The 23,235-nt window shown below is 33.8% G+C and overlaps 1 protein-coding gene and 1 long non-coding RNA gene across 4 annotated transcripts; both read left to right on the plus strand.

The window, feature by feature from the left end:
- The first annotated feature begins 978 nt into the window (after positions 1–978).
- LOC122289164 ((-)-germacrene D synthase-like) lies at positions 979–22,229 on the plus strand. 3 transcript variants are annotated; one of them, XM_043096122.1, is made up of 8 exons: positions 979–1,212; positions 2,022–2,295; positions 2,610–2,991; positions 3,251–3,469; positions 3,604–3,742; positions 3,863–3,955; positions 21,443–21,598; positions 21,713–22,229. In XM_043096122.1, exons 1-8 carry the CDS (start codon positions 1,066–1,068, stop codon positions 22,004–22,006), a joined length of 1,704 nt encoding a protein of 567 aa, XP_042952056.1. In that variant the 5' UTR covers positions 979–1,065; the 3' UTR covers positions 22,007–22,229. The 3 variants fall into 3 exon arrangements, with proteins under 3 accessions (XP_042952056.1, XP_042952055.1, XP_042952057.1); XM_043096121.1 differs by lacking the exons at positions 21,443–21,598; positions 21,713–22,229 and adding an exon at positions 4,226–4,783 and having other exon boundaries at positions 3,863–4,111; XM_043096123.1 differs by lacking the exons at positions 3,863–3,955; positions 21,443–21,598; positions 21,713–22,229 and adding exons at positions 3,966–4,111; positions 4,226–4,424.
- LOC122289165 lies at positions 12,344–12,929 on the plus strand. The gene is made up of 2 exons (XR_006236129.1): positions 12,344–12,498; positions 12,884–12,929. It is a non-coding gene; the product is annotated as an uncharacterized LOC122289165 (long non-coding RNA).
- Positions 22,230–23,235: the final 1,006 nt, after the last annotated feature.

The following is a 23,235-nucleotide window of genomic DNA, read 5'->3' on the forward strand; positions in this document are numbered from 1 at the left end:
ATTATAATAGTTATACATACGATATGACTCGCATGTGAAAATTTGAAAATCATGATGATGACGTTTGTGGAAAATACAAATTCCCTTTTGATGCTTGTGGAAGATTGGAATAGAAAGGTGCCTAATTTGTTGTTGGAAGTATAGGACCATTGATGTACATAGCCGAACGTGTTATAGGCCCCCTGACCGAAATAGATAATAATTTAATATAAGGAAAATAGCTCTATGCGTGGAAATGATACTTCATATCACGTAGGAAACAAGTAATATGCATGAAAATATGAAAAATATAATTTATAACTTTAAGTTTTTTATCTTATAATTTAATTAATAAATTATACTATTAAAATGTTACTTGCTATTTGATAACGATATATTTAAAGCACTTTTAAGTATGTTACGTTTGTTTGGAAATAAATTTTAAAAAATATTTTATGATGTAGAAATTACGATTATTTAAATTTTTAAAGATTATGATCATATCTTTAAAAATTTAAAAGTTGTAATTATTTAAAAATTCTATAACTTTTTTTATTTATTAATAATCTCTTTAAAATTTAAATTACGTTTCCCATTATTCGAAAAAGTTTATAACAAAGAGTTTAATTTGTACGTAATCCGACTTATTATATTAACACTTTTGTAAGTATACCAAATATATATTTTTTAATTGAGAAATATTTTAACGATAAAATAATTACATAAAAATAAATTTACAAATTGATTTGATAGATATAGTTCATTAGATTACAAAATTACTTTTATTATAAAGTATATCTTGTAGATCAAATAAAGTCAAGTTAATAATTTATAAAATTATTTTTATATAATTCTTTTATACATATGACAGTATTTTTTTTTTTAATTTATCCCTTTATTATCACGTGGGGGCAAGCCAAGGCTCATTTCCTACGTACCATTACGAGATCAGTATGTCTATAAATATCAGCAGACATGGTACCTATGTTAGCCACACTTGCCTATAATTTGAAGCCCCCAGTTGTAAACTCATCCCTACCAACTGCATTAATCACCAAAACCCTCTCAAATTAGAAAATTAGTAGGATGTCACTCCAGGTTTCAGCAGTTCCGGCCTCAATCCCAATTGCCACTGGTGACAAATCGAATCGCAGTTTGGCGGATTATCATCCTACCATTTGGGGTGCTCATTTCCTATGTTATGCTTCTGAGGATCATCACGACTCCAACATGGTAATATATATATATATATATATATATATATATATATATATATATATATATTTTTATGAGAAATAAATTTCATTCATTTATAAAAGTGAAGTTATAGCTTTGACATGATACATACAGAAAAAATTCTAGATTACAAGCTAGCTACTCACGGTTGAGGTTCTACCAGTACACAAATTCTTTTGTGACTGTTATAGTCTTAACTTCTATATATAACTCTCTACAGATAAACCGTCTGAGAGACCACACTCTGTCTAAAACAAAGATTTCAAACCCTACCCTCCAGAGGATAAGAGAACTTTCACTCTATGGGCAAAAAGTCAAAGAGACTATTTCTTTTTTATTTTTATCTAAACAAAAAGAAATAACAATAAACATAAAGATAGATGTGAAAATAACAAATTACAACTATAGATCCATATTTTCAATTTGAAGGAAAGCAAAATACAAGAAATAAAGAGACTGCGGTGGCGAGTGATGGACATGCGCCATGTGCTAGGAGTGTGACAGCCAGTCGAGTCTAAAGAAATTGAAATCCCTAGTCCCATAAACGCCGTGCATGCCGGCAGTGGAGATGGCTGGTTTTTCTATTTACTGCCAACTTTGATCTCTAAAATGACTGGTCATAGATTTGTTATCCAATCTTTGATCTAACTCGTACCATAATTGTAAATAATAAAATAGTACTCATTGCTAAAGCTGGCCGGATCTCGCAATCTTTTTTCACATTTTAGAATTAAAATTCTTCAAAACTTAATTATCATGATCTTGATCTAGAACTCATTATGATGTAAATTAATTTACTCGTGTAGGACGCAGATGATAAAATTTTGGAACAACTCCAAAAATCGAAGGAAGAGTTGAAGAGAATGTTCATGGCTCCTACTGAAACACTTTCAGGAAAATTGGGCCTGATTGATGCAATTCAGCGCTTAGGTGTTTCATATCATTTTGAAAGTGAGATTGACGAAATTCTACAGGAAGTGCACACGAACCCTCCTTGCTTTAAGGACGATGACCTTAACCTTTGCACTATTGCTCTCTGGTTTCGATTGCTTAGACAACAAGGTTATAATGTTTCATGTGGTACGTTCTCATTTGTCCTTCAAATTTTACAGTACTTTTTCTTCGTTGAAAAATGTCTTATAACCAGCAATACTACTACTAATGTTATCTTTATATCATTAAACTACCATCAATTAGACTTTAATTTGTTCTAATTAGGGTTGGTTACTAGGAAAACAAGACCGAGTAATTGGTGGGTCCTAGCTAGGTTTAATTCTCCTTGGCGCATTCAAATTACTGTTCATTCAGCATTAATTAATCAAATGATCAGTTGATTTCTTTTGTCTTTTGACTTTTGAGTGCTCTTTAACATAGACATAGTAATTATGAAACAGATATTTTTAACGAGTTCAGAGATGAGAAAGGTCATTTCAAGGCATCCTTAACTTCTGACGTGAATGGCATGCTGAGTTTGTACGAGGCTGCACATCTTGGCTTACGTGGAGAAGATATTCTTGATGAAGCCCTTGCTTTTACCACCACTCATCTTGAGTCAGTTGTCAGTCATGATATCAAGGCGGCCGGTAATTTGCAAAAGAAAGTGACTCATGCTCTGAACAGGCCCCTCCGTAAAGGATTACCGAGGTTAGAGGCAATCCATTACATCTCCATCTACCAGGAGGAAGATTCACACAACAAAACCCTGCTGAATTTTGCCAAGTTAGATTTTAATGCCGTACAAGCACAACACCAGAAAGAAGTATGCAACATTACAAAGTATGTCCAACTTGTTATATAAATATATATATATATTTTATAGATTGTAATATTAAATATGTGAATTTATTAAAAGTGGATTATTATTTATTTTCGTGAACCACTGCTTTCTTAATCAGTAAGTAGTAAAAAAAAAAATTGGACCGGGAGCTCCAAGCGGGATCCCTGGCAGAATCCTTATCATTTTCCTTTTTTTTTTTTTGGTCCCTGGAGACTGTTGTAAATTGTCATATTAAAAAGTTGAGCGATTGTTTTTCAGGTGGTGGAAAAACTTAGACTTTGCAACAAAGCTGCCTTATGCGAGAGACCGAATAGTAGAGTGCTATTTTTGGATCATGGGAGTGTATTTTGAACCTCAATATTCCGTTGCAAGAATGATTCTGTTAAAAGTAATATCCATGATATCCGTTATTGATGATACCTACGATGCCTTTGGTTCGTACGAAGAACTCGAGCTATTTACGGAAGCAATCGAAAGGTTACATGATGATATTCGGTCTCTAATTTCAGTTTCAATACGACATATTAAATAATGTAGGTAGTTTTCTGATCATATATAGTCCAACAAAAGATAAATAATGATATGGAAATTCTCGTTATTTGCATTTTCAGATGGGATGTTAGCGCCATAGATCTACTTCCCGAGTATATGAAGCCAATTTATCGGGCATTGTTAGATATTTACGATGAAATTGAGGCAGAGACTGCAAAAGAGGGAAGATCATTCTGTGTACATTATGCAAAGGAAGCAGTAAGCTAGCTGCCAATAATAATTCTAGATTAATATTACCTGGGAACCTTTTTTTAAAATTCTTTTTAAACCGAATATACGATGCTTTACATGAATTTATTTTAACTCTGTGCATTGCAGATGAAAAAAGTAGTCCAAGCCTACCATGTGGAAGCCAAGTGGTGTCATGAAAGCTTCGTTCCAACAATGGAGGAGTACATGCGTATTGCCCTGGTATCTTCAGCTTATTCAACGCTGGCCACAACTTCCTTCGTTGGCATGGGAAATATTGCAAACAGAGAGGTCTTTGAATGGATCTCCAATGGCCCTAAAATCGTTACAGCTTCAGCAATTATTTGCAGACTCATGGACGACATTGTCTCCCATAAGGTACAATAAACTCAACATTATGTTTTTCCCCTTGGCATTTAACCCACTACTATAGTACGTACGTACTTTTTATGTAACCATTGATGCACATTAATTTATGGGTACGTGCTGTAGTTTGAGCAAAAGAGAGAACATGTTGCCTCAGCGGTTGAGTGCTACATGAAACAGTATGGTGTTTCAGCAGCGGAAGAGGTATACGAACTGTTCCAAAAGGAAGTGTCCGATGCATGGAAAGATATCAATCAAGGGTTCCTCAAGCCGACTGCTGTCCCGATGCCAGTCCTGGTGCGAGTTCTCAATTTTGCTCGTGTAATCGATGTTATTTACAAGGAGGATGATGGATATACTAACTCTCATAAGCTGAAAGATTATATTACCTCCTTGCTGGTCAATCCTCTTCTCATCTGATCACGAGAATATGGATCTTATAATTAAGTGGTCCTTCCATGATGATCAACTGAGTGATAATACGTACGTACGTGTTTGAATTCCCTAGCTTTGATCTGTGTGCATGTAAAAATAAAAAATGAAGGAAAAAGAATATGCTAGCTCCTGGGGCTGTCCTTAATTAATGCTTGCTTGTATTATCCTTTTTTTTTTTTCTTGTATTATATGGTTGTTTGTATTATATGCTTGTATGCAACGAATAAAGGACCACAGTTATTACAGTTCTTAGAAGTTAGAATTATTTTCTGAAAGAATCATTTTAGATATAGGCTTATATATGTAAATTCTCGATCCCTATACGTAACGATTTTGCAAGGCTTGCTCGGTGGTTCCTTTTCTTTCCTTCGATTCTTAGCTGAGCCTAACCCACCAACCGTAGCAAAAAATTATGAGACCCTTGGGCACAGTCGAGGAATACGGAGCTCCGACCTAGAGTGTTCTATCAGTAGAAGACGAATAACATGAAGTGAGGGTACTTTGTGGCTTTTCAATTTCAAGGGGGTTTACGCGCCCCCCCCCCCCCCCCCCCCCCCCCCCCAAAAAATTATTAAGCTGACAAGCAGCGGCTGACCTACATTTACTATATATGTCCCCTCCAAAATTTTTAAAAAAAATCAAAATATATTCTAATTTTTAATCATAATTTTACAAGTGATGAAAATAGTCCTCTCAAAAAAATTAATAATTCCTATATGCTCTGCAAAATTTTATAAAATTTTAATATACTTAAAAATAAATTATTTATACACTACAAGAAATCAGGTCTTTTACAGCGCACAAAATCGCTGCAATAAAGCCTCTAAATTGCTGTATATGCTCAATTCCAGCGCTTTCAAAATCCTTGCAGAGTCGCCGCTATAATCGCGTCTTTTTTGCCCAAAACAGCGAAAAATAAAAAATCGCTGCTTTTAAAACATTTAGCAGCGATTTATTTTCCTTGCTAAAACCACAAAACATCGCTGTAACTGCCCGCAACCATATAAACATATATCGCTGAGAAATCTTAATTGCAGCACTCTAAATCCTTGCAAATAACTTCAAAATCGCTGTAATTGATGTAGGCAATTACAGCGAATATATTATAAATTGTTGCAAATGATTATTTTTAACGTAAAATGGATGCTGAAAATACAACTAAAACCGCTGCAATCAGATTAAACTCTGTTGCTATAATGTCTGAAAAATCGTTGCAGACGAGTAATTGCAGCATTAGAAATCACTGCAATTACTCCAAAAAGCGCTGGAATTGACAATCCAATACTAGCGCTTTTTGTAAAAATTGTTGGAACTGATTATTTTCAGCGTAATTTAGATGCTGAAACTGAAGCCAAAAGCGCTGTAATTATGAAAAATGGTCGTACTTTGATTATGCATGTCGGGAAAATCGCTGTTAATAGCTAATTTCAGCATTTAAAAGCGCTGTATTAACTTCTAAAAGCGCTGGAATTAAGTTTTCAATAGCAGCGATTTTGTTAATTGCGTAAAAGCGCTGGAAGGGAGCTAAGTAATTGCAGCGATTTAATTTAAAATTGTTGCAAATAAGATAATGTAGCGTAATGAAAACGTTGGAAAATTGAATAAAGCGCTGCAATTTGTTGATTTACTGTAATAGGTCTGAAAAATCGTTGTTAAAGTATAATTGCAGCATTTAAAAGTGCTGCAATTACTTTGTAAAGCGCTGCTATTAGTTATATTTCGTTTTTTTTTTTTTTGAAGATCGTTATCTCGGCTGATATATTTGTTATATATATAACCATATTTTTCAAACTTAGTAAGAAATATAATGAACTATTTAGTAATGTTCACATATTTAATCATGATATTACCTAGCCCCCTTAAGCAATGAACTTTTTCTTAATACCTTAAACTTCATTTAATTTATGTAACTTAATACTTTGTTAAGTAACAACAATTAATTACATAACTTCATTGGCATCACCACAAATTTAAAATTTCCTACATGAACCATTCACACATAAACCTATATCCAATTCTATTCCATTGCTATATAACACTTATAGTTTTGACAACACCCAATTTAGAAATACGAAATATAGATTAATATTCTTTCACTACTTTCATTATAGGAAAAAACCTTTTTCTGAGGAATATAATAAATCAAATACATTCATTCATCTAAACTCAGTGGGAAATTCACATTAATGTGCAGTCATGAGCTATATACATTGGGGTGGACCAATTTCTACTTGCAAAACCTACAGTAGTTACAAACTACTAAATATATAGATCCCATTTCTTGCTCCTAAACATTAATTGAAAACATCCACATTCATCAACAATTGTTCAACTATCCTGCTCTTCTATAGTTAGAATTAGTTCATATCATCGATAACAACGTGCACCTGGGCATTGGGTAGAACAGCTTCAACACGTCTGCATCAAGTGGGGGGGGATTCATTGTTCAGCATATTTCAGCCTTTCAATCTCTCCGATCCATTCTGTCAATGACCATATAGATTTTCGTTACGTAAACCGATTAATTTAACACATAAGAACATTGAATAATGACCAAGAAAATAATACTCAATTAGGCCTGTGACTTTAATGTTCATTCATTATCACCAATTGCCAAAAAGTAGAACATAAGGTCTAAATCTAAAATCTAGAAATGGATTTACAGTCATTTAAGCAAAACACCCTTAAGCACGAACCACTAGCACTTTTAAATTTGCTTCTTGTAAATAATTACAAGATAAAGATATTTGAAAGAAACACACACAAGAACTCTAGAAGGTTTTACTCAATTTATACAAACAGTATATATATATATATATATATATATATATATATGCATCTGCAACTAATTATCTTACAGGCAATTACATGCAGTACTCACATACAACGTGTATAGTTGTACATATTGTAAATAAAGTTCAATGTTGATGATCTTCAGAAGTGACAACTAGATTTATCAGTTTATTACATCACTGCTGAACCTGTGAATTAGGCCTAAATACATCAAAGCTTATATTATAAGTTATGCATGTACTCTGGAAATTATGTACTGTGCTATGGTTCTAATCTACTGCAAATTGCCTCAAACATCAAAAATCTTAATGGGGATCCTGACCCTAACATAAATATCCAAAAAAACAAAATAACTATGAGATAGGATAATACAGAAACAATTTGGCCACTAGTTATAAATTCTGTTATAACTATTTTGTCAAAACCCAAAATGACAGCTGCCTTTAAAAACATGTTTAGAAGTGTGTCTGTAGAGTTGCAAGTAAATTTTTCAGTTTAGTTTGATAGATAATCTCAAGTCATACAGCTTGCTAATATGGACTTGTAATTACATATATTGACAACTATTAACAACAAAGTGCATAAAAAGGGCACTGCCTTACAAACATTTTCCAATATCAGCACCTGTAATCACCCACAGACAGCTCTAACATATGCATTTGAGCAGTACACAACCCAAAAAATGATAGTTATCCAAGGCAGCATATTAAGTCTACAAGTTACCCACCATTTATTTTTTCCAACACAAGAGGCAAGAAAAACTCACCATTTATTTTTTGTGAGTTTTTATAATATGAACCAGAAACATGTAGAGATTCATCTAACTAGAATCTTGTCTCCAACAAAATATGCATACTAAATTCTCTATTTTTCAAAACTGGTTGGTCTTTTTCCTATGTGCATTTATAATAGAATATTTGTAAGTAAAGCCATATTAAGTCTGAAAAAAAAAAAAACATATAAAGTTACAGCTTATAAATTCTGAGTATATCAGTTTGGGCTGAACCCAAAAATTGCTGCCTCTAAAATATATTTAGAAGTGTGTGTTTGTAGGGTAGCAAGTAAAATTTTCAAGTTTGATATTATCCTCTCAAGTCATACATGTTAGCTATATGGACTTGTAATTACACTTAAGAGTATATATTGACAACTATTAATGGTCAAATAGAGCATTAAAACAGATCCATACCAACATATTCCAACATGCACACCTGTATACTCTAATCATTATCCACAGACAGCATACATGAGTCTCATTTCAGCATTACACAACCCACAAATAGTGCTCCAAGACAGCATATTAGCACACATGTTACCCACCATTTATTTTTCCCAACACATAAATGGAGAAAAAACTCACCATATTGGTGGGTTAATATAATATGAAGAGAAACATACAAAGATTCATCTAATTAGAAGAGTCTCCAACAATTTCTGCATACTAAAATGGCCATTTCTCAAAGCTGGTTGGTCTTTTTCTTGTATGTGTTTATAACCAAGATTATAAGAATTTCTGCTGCAATGTCATTATTCAATGTTGTCACACCATTGCCCTTATCAACCTCAACCATCTCCTCAAACTCCTAAAAGTCATCCAAATCATTGCTACCATATTGAAAATAACTGAAAAATTAGGCTTAATCCAGGTCACATACATGAGAGGGATCTATTGTGGCTCTTTTTTTCCTCCAAGAAAACTAGCAAATTCCCTAATTGAACAATTGAACTTTCAAGCATATGCTCTACATCAATTCAGAGCACCTCGCCCATGTGACATTCAGAACCAAAACAGCCACAAAATCATATCAACCATTGTGATATGCAGCAACAACTGTCACAGATTTCTAATTTTTCATTGAGAATGAAGTGGGAAGCTGTGTACCTTAAAAAATGACCATGCTCAGCAGCAACCCTCACATGATCCCTACATGCCCGTTCAATCTATATAGAACGGATAGCCCTTTAATATCACAATCATAGTCTTAACAAATGATATTTGAAACATAAACTGTCCCAACTATAAATTAAAGTAACGCATGCATCATTGTTCAGCATCAGAACTGGAAATTTCTAAATGAAAGAAAATGGTCACCCACAAGACAAACTGGTGTGCATCAAGTTTGGCGGTCCAACTGCTCCATCAAAATGGTTGTTCCTGAATTAAATGAACAGCCATTTAAGTCTGTTAGTATATCAAAAAATTTAATGTTAATTTAGGGATCAAATAATATAATTGAAAGAGAGCACAACGTAATGTGTAAAATGAAAGTATGAGAAGGGATATTGCAATTACATAACTTCTATCTAGTAAAATCTCCTGCACGGACAATAATTAAACTTCTCTTAATGGGTGTTTATGGTGCTTCAAAGCATTTTCATACAAAAAGTGTATAAACGGCATGTTGAGCAATGTTTATTCCTCCAAAGCATCATACCAGAAAATTTACAAAGAGATATATTAACGTTATATGCAGTCCCTCAAGTTGTAGTCTAAAAATGACCAATAAATTCAGTTTGGGAAGCTAGCTTTTCCGAAAAATGGTCACAAAACACTTTCATATGTAACATAGAGGAATTAAAATGATAGTTAAAATTCCTTGTTAATGACCATTTCAGGTAATTCTCTTTTAGGGTAATTGTGTTGGAAATCATATGCGGTTAAATGCTTATCTTTTGACAATTGTTTAAGATTTAGAAAGTTTAGAAAAGACAAGTGTTCACGAATGTATTAAACGATTTTTACAACATGGAATACTCTCTCCGTCTATGGGTATATGCAATTTATTGAACAATGACCTAAAAGAATTACAAAACCCAGAAATTACAACCATATTAAGTCCAATTTAATCAACCTGTATTCACTATTTTTTTCTTAATTAGTTCAACCTGATTTAACTTATCTTCAGTTCCAATAAATTATGTACTGGTAAACAGGGGAAATTAAGGAAACCAGAAAACTAACACGAAGAAATGTTAGGCCAAGAACTCTAAAAGTAAATTTCAACAAGAGTTTAGGTTTTGTTTCTTTTTCTTTAATAACAGGGAAACACCCCACGACATAGTAGGTCCCCCTTCTAAAAATTGATCGTCATTTCTCAAAGCTATACATACGGTGTGGGACATTTGTCATTCTAAACTTACTATCTGGTATGATATCCTTGTTTTTCAAATCTAAAAATATGCGATACTAAATTACTGCAGGAGACAACTTTATATAAATGAAACATAGACAAGCCTGAAATTATAAGGCTTAACTATTGCATAACCAACACATGACCCCATATAATCATATACACAAGACAACCTATAGAATATAAAATACAGGTTCAAACATATTTCATGGACCCATCAAGTTGGCCACTAGACAGAAAGGAGCAGTACACAACCCCTTTTGAGGTAAAAATTAAGAGGACTCCGTAGAATCTAGAAAGAGAGGAGCTAACATTAATGTTCCTCTCAGATCTAGCTACTTAGAGCATCATTGTTCTGAGCTTTTAAGGTCATGGAGTGGTAGTCCTAATGTCACATATTGAGGTTGAGTTAAACAGATAAGATAAATGCAAACTAAGGGGCTAGAACTTAAGAGTATACATTCAAAGCTAAAGTCATGTCAAACTTTCTGCACTAGCTTGACAAGCCAATAAGTTAGTTGTATACCTATTTCAAAACCCCCCCAACTTCAACTATAATCCCAACTACACAAGCAATGAACTAGTGTTTAGAAAAATTAGGAATAAGCATGATTTGTGGGTAGACATAGCATAAACAGAGGAAGAGATAGTTCTTGATAAACCAAGGCATTCTATTGAAATCCTTAGTTGTTTACTTAGTTATTAGCTTGAGTAGAAGGTAAAACAATTCATACTGATATCTTACAGTTTAACACATAAATGGAGGCCTAAACATATTCGATAAGTGATTCACATAGAGCATACTACTATTGTTAAAAGTATAATTAAATAATTTTTTGGTAAGACTGTCGGCATGGAACAAAACTGGGCAGAAAAACAAGTCATAATCTCAAGCAGACTCTAGCACAAATATTGCATGTTTCAATCATCACCCACATAGTTACACACCCAACTAAACAAGTATTAGGGGGAAAAGGTAAGGATAGATGAAGTTGAAAGAAACCATGACAGAATCTGATGCAGAAAATTTCAGAATTGGGAAGTGTGTTTGCTGCTATCTTTTTAGGCTGTAAACGTGAGGTAAGAGAGGGAAAAAGGATGGAGTTTTAAATATAAACTGAACTTAGTCAAGTTACAAATGAAATTTAAGCCAAAGTTCCAGCCTTGCAAATACAATTAAAACTCATATTTGCTGGTTACAAGAACGGTCATGTTGAAATCATAGCGAATGACCAAGGAAACCGTATCACCCCTTCATGGGTTGCTTTTACTGACAGTGAGAGACTGATCGGTGAGGCTGCAAAGAACCAGGCAGCCGTCAACCCTGAAAGGACCATATTTGACGTCAAGAGTCTTATCGGAAGAAAGTAATTCATCCTTCTCAACTTGTTGATTTCCGATTATATATCCATTTGTTTGGAAATGGTAGTGACAGGCTCAAATATAAACACACAGATTTGAAGACAAGGAGGTTCAGAGAGACATGAAGCTTGTTCCATACAAGATTGTGAACAAGGATGGAAAGCCTTACATTCAATTGAAGATTAAGGATGGTGAGACCAAGGATTACAAAGTGAGGAGATCAATGCCATGATTCTGACTAAGATGAAGGAAACGGCTGAAGCATTCCTGATTAAGAAAATCAAGGATGCCGTTGTGACAGTTCCTGGTGAGTAAAGAAAGTAACAACTGTGTACCAAATACTTTTACTCCATTGGTATAGATTAATTTCTACATTCTTAAACCCTGTCGTTAATTTCAGTTACACAGCGTAATTATATTTGTTCCAACATGCAGCGTAATACAGTGATGCCCAGAGGCAGGCTACCAAGGATGTGGCAGTCATAGCTGGACTGAATGTTGCCCGAAATATCAACTCACCAATTGCTGCTGCCATCGCTTATGGTCTAGACAAGAAGGGTGGTGAAAAGAACATCCTTGTGTTTGACCTTGGTGGTGGGACATTTGATGTCAGTATCTTGACAATTGATAATGGTGTTTTTGAGGTTGTTGCCACTAATGGAGACACTCATCTTGGAGGTTAGACCATATATTCTTAGCCAATCGTATAATTGGTTGTTAAGTTTTCTGTAAGAGAAGACAAGTTTGAAAGGAGCAGTATATTATATATGTTCTTGGATGCCTATATAAAATTTTGATTTAGTCTGGAAGTTTCCAGTCTCCTATGATAAATTAGGGTGATTTGACTACTTTGACTGCAACAAACCCTAGAGGGTCTCAGATTGTGTACATAACTGTTTACTGGTTCAGTATGTTGTATTTATCATAACAAAGGTAGCTTTAAGAGTACTTTTGTAGGCAGCGCAAATGCCAAGTATCTATTATTTATCAGACAGAAGTGTTTGTATTAAGCTCCCCTATAAGTTAAAATTTTGTGCTCTAAGGAAGGTCAATTTCCTTGCAGGTGAGGATTTTGATCATAGAATTATGGACTATTTCATCAAATTGATATGTATATGTATGGCAAGGACATCAGCAAGGATAACAGAGCTCTTGGGAAGCTGATTCGGGATCCTGAGCGCGCCAAGAGAGCTCTTAGCAGCCAACACCAAGTCCGTGTCGAGATTGAATCACTTGAGAGCAGGTGCCCAAGCACTTCTCTGAACCACTGACCCGAGCTAGATTTGAGGAGCTGAATTAATGATTTGTTTAGAAAGACCATGGGACGTCTTAAGAAGGCTATGGAAGATGCCAGTTTGGAGAAGAACCAAATTGATGAAATTGTGCTTGTTGGTGGAAGCCATATTAGGATATCCAAAGGTTCAACAGCTTCTTAAGGACTATTTTGATGGAAAGGAACCGAACAAAGCTGTGAACCCAGATGAGGCAGTTGCTTATGGTGATGCTTTTCTTTTCATATTGATTGTTTGCAATTATGTTATCCATGAGATGGTGCTACCATAATTCATCCTTTAGTTAATACCAACAACTTTATTCTAGCAGTAAGTAGGTTTAACAGATGGAAAATCGATGCATAATGGCTTGACCATTTAGGTTGTGGTTTGAGTTAACAACAATGCCCATAATTACTTAAAATACATTCTATTTTTTTTTTTTTTATTTACCTTGTAAGTTTCAACCATTTTATTTTCCAATGTGCTACTAAAATGCAAAAATCTTTCCCCTACTTACAGGACTGTGTACCTCAGAAATAGTTTTTTTCTCTAGAAAGTAAAAAGCCTTTCTACATGTCATTAATTATCATCTTCGAAAATCACATGACATCAATATGGATTTTCATTTAATTTCCTCCTAAAAGTATGTTATTAGGACTTGATAACACTGAGTAATTGTTAATTAACTTGATGAATAGGGTAAGTGCACTTGAAAGGAAGACAATTGAGAGTGAGGCAGAATGAAGTCTTGCTCTGAAGCCCAGTCAATGAGAGATTGTCCTAATTAGAGTCCTCAAGTCATCAGTGGTAAATAATCAAACTATCTAATACCCACAACTGATTGAGCAATCCAAACATAAGAGGCAAATACACAACCAGTATAATGCAAACAGAGGCACATGCAAATCAGTTTAACAGAGAAATACAGGAAAAATTTGTGTACATCTAAAAACAACACCTTTTGTAATGAAACCTACAAGAAATGGGAGATACCTGTAGCCTCGATTGATCATCTTTGAAAACAGATGATTGATATCTTCAGATTAGAAATGGAGGCACGGAATCGTCTAGGGTAACCGAAGGTGGAGACAATTTCACTAGCTTCCCAAACGGAGACAATATTCAGGTTGAGAGAAGGTTGTGCGCACACTAGGGTTTACGATTGGGAGCTTAAAATCATCTTCCCAATTGGTGAACCAGAAACGGCTCTAGAGAAGGTAATCGCGGGGAAATGGGAATGGGAGAATCGGTAACCCAGGCGAGGAGCTGAAGCCGTCATTGCACGCTGGGAAGGGTTTTCGAAAGCAAGGATTGAGAATGGAAACTGGAGTTTGTTGTGGGATTAGGTCGAAGTGCAGATGAGCTCCAGTCTCGGTCAAAGTGGGCAGACACGGGGAAAAAAAGGTTGGGGGGAAATTTCCAATTTGCAAAGTGAAATTGGATGTTTGGCGCGGTAGCGAAATTGCAGCGAAAATCACCTGCTGCAAAATAAGAATGTTACGCGCAACAATTAAAATCGCCTCAATAACATAAAAAGTCGCTGCAATTTTCAGTAATGAACAGGAACTTTTTTTTGCAACGATTTTTTTCGTTACAATAACTTTAAAATCGCTGCAAACACAACTAAGGGAAAATTACTGTTTTAAAAGTGCGCAGCGTATCAAAATCGCTGTTGTTGATAGTCTATTGCAACGATTTTATTTCCAACAAAATAAAAATCGCTGCAAAAGGTGCATTTTCTTGTAGTGATATATACATAGATATATTATTTATTTTTAAAAGTGTGGTCTCATCAAAATTAAATCAGAACTAAGTTTAGGATAAATAATAAATTTATTAATATAGATCTCAAAATTTTTTGTTATACAATATTAAGTTTCTTAATATGAAATCTAAAGTAAAAATACAAAAAAAATCATTTAAATTTGTTGATCTATATGGAAAACTATTGAAAGATTTTATCCTCTAGACTTTATTGAGTAAGAAGAAACTTATTTAAGGCCTCAATTATAATATCGTATGTTTAATATGACACGAAAATATCTAGAGTTTATAGAAAACTTAATAAACTAGCTTACGTACTAGCTAGAATGAAAAATGTCATTTTAAAAGATCAATTTATTGTTTATATGAAGTAAATAAATTTCAAATATTTCATTACAAAACTAATAATGGATTAATATTATTTCATGAAGCATTATCGTAAAAAACATAAAATAAATATTACGACGTTGTATTTTTAGAATTTTATTTTTACATGTATATTACAAATTATCGAGATCAAATTTTATATATAATTATGTTTTTATGATTTTTGAATCTCAATGTGTTACACATTAGAAAATTTAACCCCCTCATAGAAATTGTTGGTTCTGCCACTGTTGACAGCAACCTTATGATCTAATTATCTTAGGTATTTACTTCAAAAAAAAAAATTATCTTAGGTATTTTACAATATTTTACACCTAAATTTATTATAAAAAAAATAGACACTGCGTCCTCAAATTATTGAGAATTAGCAAATAGTATTTAACATATTTTTCTCGTATGATATATATATTATTTATCCTAGCTATCAACTTCAATAGCTTCCCACCAATTATGGATGATCTAGATAGATCATGTTTCCAGAAAGAAATAGCCTATACCGCCAATAATTAACTGCAGAAGAGGTCATGTTGTACATGATCGATGGAGGCCGAGGCTCCACTGCATGTCCTCCTCAAAAATCTTGAAGAGGAAAGTTGTTTCGTCAGTATTACTGTGCCTAGCTGCAGCTTGGGTGGGTCCTTTCATAAAAAGCTGGTAGAGATGGCTTTACTATTTATTGGCATGCTTATCTAATTCGATATGAAATCCCAATAATTTAGACCTCTCAACTTCATGTTTTCCACGTTTGATGGATCTGATGCCTTTGTAGCTGTCGGAATATCTAAAGTTTCCAGTACAGAAGCATTATAATTTTGATGATAAAAGGTGGGCCTATCCTTTTGAGGTGATAGGGAAACTTATTGATTAAGAGCATCTCCATTCGGATTTTTAAAATACTAAAATTTCTATAATTTAGAATTTATTTTGAGGTTTTAATCAAAATATTCCCTACATCTGGATCCCTATTTAAAAGAAAAGGTTTAGGAAATAAACAGTAAGTTCTCATATTTGGGGACTCACTATTCAGTCTCTAAATCATTTTTATCAATATTTTATTCTAATATATAAAATAAATAATTTTTCAATCATCTACACTTTCTCTCATACTCATATTTATTATAGTTTTAAATAATAATTTTAAAAATAATTTAATTGATTAAGAAAATATAAAAAAATTAATTTTAAAAATATTATCATATTCACAAAAAAATAATTTAAATTTTTGTTTAAAATATTCACTAGAGTAATAGTTCAAAAAATAAGAAAAAATATTGAGTAGTTAAATTTGTAAATAGAAGTGAAAGAAAAAAGTAATAAAAAAGAATAGAAAAATATTATTTAATAGAATAGAAATAGGGATGGAGAATGGGATGTAGAAGGTTTTTGAAAGATAAATAAAATTTAGAGAAAAATTTAAGAAAATGTGATTTTGAGTTAAATTTTAGAGATGGAGATGAAGAATGGGATGAGGATGCTCTAATGTGTAAATTAATTAAAGGCATTAAGATTGGAAAATTCATGATGTGATGGATTCCAGTACTAAATTTGTACCAACTTGAGCCTCACTAATCTGTAGCCACAAAGACAGCTAGATCAAATTTTCTCCATATCAACTGGTTTTTTTTTTATTTTTTATTTTAATTCTGAACCTCTTCATTTAAGAAAAAAAAAACCCTAATTAGCATTTAAATAGCATATCATATAATACATTACTTACGTGATAAGATTTGATTGGTAAAATTTAAATTTTTAAATTTTTCTCACGAATCAAATCATACTGTATTAATAATACAAAAGATATATTCTCTATCCCGGCTTGTAAATAATATATATGAGATTATCTTCAAATCGAATTCAGTGTGGATAAGGGCTTTTCCTCAAACGTACTTTTTTAATTTATTTAAGATTAAAAGTATTTTAATATGTAATACATAAACAACTTAACTATGTCATTAAAGAATTTTTAAGACTATTTTAACACTTTTTAATACTCTTACCGCAACTCCAAATGCACACGATGATGATAGAACTGCATCAAATTATCACATATATATATATATATATATAACAAGCTAGCTCACGATATTTACATTATATTTGTATGTAAATTAAATGACATGCATTTGAGTAAGCTATATTACTTTCCTCATAATAGGGTAGTTGCCGCTCTCTTTTATACCGTTAACGGTTTTCCTCTATTTATTAATATTTTAAATATTTCTACACGTGAATCTTATTTTTTTACACACTCATGTCTTTATACGTAATATAGTTTATAACAAAGTGTTTAATTTGTACGTAATAATCCGACGTATTATATTATCACTTTTGTAAGTACCAAATATATATTTTTTAATTGAGAAATATTTTAACTATAAAAAAATTACATAAAAATAATTTTACAAATTAACGTGACTATATATGATTCATTTAATTATAAAATTATTTTTATTATAAAATAAATCTAATAAATTAAATAAAATCACTTCAATTTATAAAATTATTTTTACTTAATTTTCTTATAAATATAGCAATACTCTTTTTAATTTATCCCTTTAGTATCATGTGGTGGCAGGCCAGGGCTAATTTCCTACGTACAATCACGTGATCAGTATGTCTATAAATATCTGCAGGGATGTTACCTATGTTAGCCACACTCGCCTTTCATTTGAAGCCCCCAGCTAACAACTCACCCCAGCACCCTGTACTTGTAAGGGAGGAGATAGTTTGGATGGAAGAGGGGCCTCCGGGCATTAATTCTTTGATTATGAATGACAAACTTTGTTTTGATACAGTTACGAATTAATACAAGTAGTTGTTCCTTTCAAAAAAAAAAAAAACAACTCACCCCTACCAACTGCATTAATCACCAAAACCCTCTCAGATTAGAAAATTACACTATAAAAAAAAATGAATTTTTGCGATTAATTTATAGTAACAAAAAGAGTATTTGTAATCAATTTTAGTTGCTAATAATCTTTTCGTTGTTATAAATTAATCGCAAAAACTCATTTTTCTTGTAGTGTTAGTAGGATGTCAATCTAGGTTTCAACAATTCCAGCCTCAATCCCAAATGCCACTCGTGACAAATCGAATCGCAGCTTGGCGGATTATCATCCTACCATTTGGGGTGCTCATTTCCTATCCTATGATTCTGATGATCATGGCTCCAACAAGGTAAGGTAATATTTATATATTGTTTTTTATTTTTTATTTTTTTAATGAAAAATAGACTTCATTCATTTATTTAAGTAAAGTTATATCTGTGATCTGATACGTACATACAGGGAAAATCCTAGATTACAAGCTAATTACTCACGATTGAGACTAACTCTATCAGTACACGAATTCCTTTGTGACTAATATAGTCTTAACTTCTATAGTTCTCTATAGACAAACTGTCTCAGAGACCACACTCTGCCTAAAGCAGATATTTCAAACTCCACTCTCCAGAGAATGAAAGGACTTTCACTTTATGGACAAAGTCCATATTTCTTTTTTATTTTTATCTAAATAAAAAGAAATAACAATAAACATAAAGATAGATGTAAAAATGATGAATTACAACTGTAGATCCACATTTTTAACTTAAAGGAAAGCAAAATATATAAAACAAATAGATTGTGATGGCCCGGGAGGGACACACACCACACTGGGAGTGTGGTGGCTAGTTGAGTCTAAAGAAACCAAGGTCCCTGGTCCCATAAATGCCGTGTGTGGCGACAATACTAGAGATGGCTGGTTTGACCATTTACCGCCAACTTTGATCTCCAAAATGACTGGTCGTGGAATTCTTATCCAATCTTTGATCTAACTCGCACCATTAATTGCAAATAATAAAATAGTCATTGCTAAAGCTAGATCCCGCAATCTATTTTCACATTTTAGAATTAAAATTCTTCAAAACTTAATAATCATGATCTCGATCTAGAACTCATGATGATGATCAATGTGAACTAATTTACTCGTGTAGGACGCAGATGATAAAATTATGGAGCAACTCCAAGAATCGAAGGAAGAGTTGAAGAGAATGCCCATGGCTCCTACTGAGAGCATCCCCATCCGGTTCTCCAAACACTGAATTCCCTATAATTTGAGGAAATATTTAGGGATTTCATCCCAAACCACCCCCCATCCAATTCCCTATTTTGGAGTTTAGGGATGGGGTTGCTACAGTAAGTCCCTAAATATGGGGATCTACTGTTTGTCCCCAAACCATTTTTATATTGATAAAATTATTTGTAGTTAAGTTTATAAAAGGAGGTGAGAGAAAAATGTAATAAAGAAATAATAAAGAAATGTTATTTTAATAAAATAGAGAAAATATAGGGAATGAGATGTAGAAGATTTTTGAAAGATGAGTAAAATTTAGGAAAAAATTTTAGGAAATGTACTTTTTAATTAATTTATAGGAAATTTTATAGGGAATGAGATGTGAATGCTCTGAAACGCTTTCAGGAAAACTGGGCCTGATTGATGCAATTCAGTGCTTAGGTGTTTCATATCGCTTTGAAAGTGAGATTGACGAAATTCGGCAAGAAGTGCACACAAACCCTCCTTGCTTTAAGGACGATGACCTTAACCTTTGCACTATTGCTCTCTGGTTTCGATTGCTTAGACAACAAGGTTATAATGTTTCATGTGGTACGTTCTCATTTGTCCTTCAAATTTTACAGTACTTTTTCTTCGTTGAAAAATGTCTTATAACCAGCAGTACTACTACTAATGTTATCTTTATATCATTAAACTACCATCAATTAGACTTTAATTTGTTCTAATTAGGGTTGGTTACTAGGAAAACAATGCCGAGTAATTGGTGCGTCCTAGCTAGGTTTAATTCTTCTTGGCGCATTCAAATTACTGTTCATTCAGCATTAATTAATCACATCAGTTTATTTCTATTGTCTTTTGACTTTTGAGTGCTCTTTAACATAGACGTAGTAATTATGAAACAGATATTTTCAACGAGTTCAAAGATGAGAAAGGTAATTTCAAGGCATCCTTAATTTCTGACTTGAATGGCATGCTGAGTTTGTACGAGGCTGCACATCTTGGCTTACGTGGAGAAGATATTCTTGATGAAGCCCTTGCTTTTACCACCACTCATCTTGAGTCAATTGTCAGTCATGATACCAAGGCGGCCAGTAATTTGCAAAAGAAAGTGACTCATGCTTTGAACAGGCCCATCCGTAAAGGATTACCGAGGTTAGAGGGAATCCATTACATCTCCATCTACCAGGAGGAAGATTCACACAACAAAACCCTGCTGAATTTTGCCAAGTTAGATTTTAATGTCGTGCAAGCACAACACCAGAAAGAAGTATGCAACATTACAAAGTAAGTCCAACTTGTTATATATATTTTATAGATTGTAATATTAAATATGTGAATTTATTAAAGGTGGGTTATTATTTATTTTCGTGAACCACTACTTTCTTAATCAATAAGTAGTAAAAAAAAAAAAAATGGACCGGGAGCTCCAAGCTGGATCTCCTGGCGGAATCCCTATCATTTTCCTCTTTTTTTATTCCTTGGAGACTGTTGTAAATTGTCATATTAAAAAGTTGAGTTGAATGTTTTTCAGGTGGTGGAAAAACTTGGACTTTGCAACAAAGCTGCCTTATGCGAGAGATCGAATAGTAGAGTGCTATTTTTGGATCATGGGAGTGTATTTTGAACCTCAATATTCCCTTGCAAGAAGGATTCTGTTAAAAGTACTAGCCATGTTATCCGTTCGTGATGATACCTACGATGCCTTTGGTTCGTACGAAGAACTCAAGCTATTTACGGAAGCAATCGAAAGGTTACATGATGATATTCGGTCTCTAATTTCAGTTTCAATACGACATATTATATAATATAGGTAGTTTTCTGATCATATATAGTCCAACAAAAGATAAATAATGATATGGAAATTCTCGTTATTTGCATTTTCAGATGGGACGTTAGCGCCATAGATCTACTTCCCGAGTATATGAAGCCAATTTATCGGGCATTGTTAGATATTTACGATGAAATTGAGGCAGAGACTGCAGAAGAGGGAAGATCATTCTGTGTACATTATGCAAAGGAAGCAGTAAGCTATCTGCCAAGAATAATTCTAGATTAATATTACCTGAGAACCTTTTTTAAAATTCTTTTTAAACCGAATATACGATGCTTTACATGAATTTATTTTAACTGCGTGCATTGCCCTGGTATCTTCAGCTTATTCAACGCTGGCCACAACTTCCTTCGTTGGCATGGGAAATATTGCAAACAGAGAGGTCTTTGAATGGATCTCCAATGGCCCTAAAATCGTTACAGCTTCAGCAATTATTTGCAGACTCATGGACGACATTGTCTCCCATAAGGTACAATAAACTCAACATTATGTTTTTCCCCTTGGCATTTAACCCACTACTATAGTACGTACGTACTTTTTATGTAACCATTAATGCACATTAATTTATGGGTACGTGCTGTAGTTTGAGCAAAAGAGAGGGCATGTTGCCTCAGCGGTTGAGTGCAACATGAAACAGTATGGTGTTTCAGCAGCGAAAGAGGTATACGGATTGTTCCAAAAAGAAGTGTCCGATGCATGGAAAGATATCAATCAAGGGTTCCTCAAGCCGACTGCTGTCCCGATGCAAGTCCTGGTGCGAGTTCTCACTTTTGCTCGTGTAATCGATGTTATTTACAAGGAGGATGATGGATATACTAACTCTCACAAGCTGAAAGATTATATTACCTCCTTGCTCGTCAATCCTCTTCTCATCTGATCACGAGAATATGGATCTTATAATTAAGTGGTGCTTCCATGATGATCAACTAAGTGATAATACGTACGTACGTGTTTGAATTCCCTAGCTATGATCTGTGTGCATGTAAAAAAAAAAATGAAGGAAAAAGAATGTGCTTGCTCCTGGGGCCTGTCATTAATTAATGCTTGTTTGTATATATTATCTTTTTTTTTTTCCCCTTGTATTATATGCTTGTATGAAATGAATAAAGGACCACAGTTATTGCAGTTAATCTTAGAAGTTAGAATTATTTTCTGAAAGAATCATTTTAGATATAGGCTTATATATGTAAATTCTCGATCCCTATACGTAACGATTTTCAAGGCTTGCTCGGTCGTTCCTTTTCTTTCCTTCGATTCTTAGCTGAGCCTAACCCACCAACTGTACCAAAAAATTATGAGACTGTTGGGCATAGTCGAGGAATATGGAGCTCCGACCTAGAGTGTTCGATCAGTAGAAGATGAATAACAAGAAGTGAGGTAATTTGTGGCTTCAATTTCAAGGGGGTTTACGGCGATGCCCCCCCCAACAAAATTATTAAACTGACATGCAACGGCAGACCTACGTTACTACAAGAAAAACAGATTTTGTAACTAATTTATTGTGACAAAAAGACTATTTACAACCAAAGTTAGTTGACGACGGGGAGGGCGGAGAGAGGTCCCTGTTTCAGGCTTGCAAAAATCTGCAGCACCGTTGACGACGGACGGAGCGACGGAGACTGAATCGACGAGTAATAAAGCTGTGTTACGGTGCCGGTTATGCAAAATATTAGTGAAAATGTGGAGGTGTCTGTTACACCAAATTAGGAAACGGTTGTGGAAGAGATAAATAAGGAAGTGTTTCCTTCGGTTCAAGTTGATCTTTCAACCATTATACCATTAAGGGCAATGGTCAAGTCTCAGAAGATAGTGGAAGCAGCCATAACGGAAACCACGAAAGATTGTAATGGGAATGATGGGCTTACTGATGTGCCCGTTCTAGAGGCCTCACTTTTGGGCTCTGAATTGGGTTTTGGCCCAAACGGTTGCAAGCCTTATTTAATGAAAACTCAGCCAAGTCACGACCCAGTTTTGTTTCAACATAATCGGCATACCCGAAAGAGTTATCTGGGGAGGAGGGTTACGAAATCAAATTTTGGGAAGGAGAAGAAAGAAGCGGAAGGCAGCTCTGTCCGAGTGCAGAAGGAGGCAAATATAGAGTGTCTT

This window comes from Carya illinoinensis, chromosome 12 (assembly GCF_018687715.1).
Source record: "Carya illinoinensis cultivar Pawnee chromosome 12, C.illinoinensisPawnee_v1, whole genome shotgun sequence".
Classification (NCBI taxonomy): Eukaryota; Viridiplantae; Streptophyta; class Magnoliopsida; order Fagales; family Juglandaceae; genus Carya; species Carya illinoinensis.

Excerpts from the sequence above, each read along its gene's own strand:
- LOC122289164 (XM_043096122.1), top strand. The coding sequence starts at position 1,066 with ATGTCACTCCAGGTTTCAGCAGTTCCGGCCTCAATCCCAATTGCCACT. Across the intron at positions 2,296-2,609 it reads AGGTTATAATGTTTCATGTG|ATATTTTTAACGAGTTCAGA; the intron begins GTACGTTCTCAT and ends ATTATGAAACAG. Across the intron at positions 21,599-21,712 it reads ACGACATTGTCTCCCATAAG|TTTGAGCAAAAGAGAGGGCA; the intron begins GTACAATAAACT and ends TACGTGCTGTAG.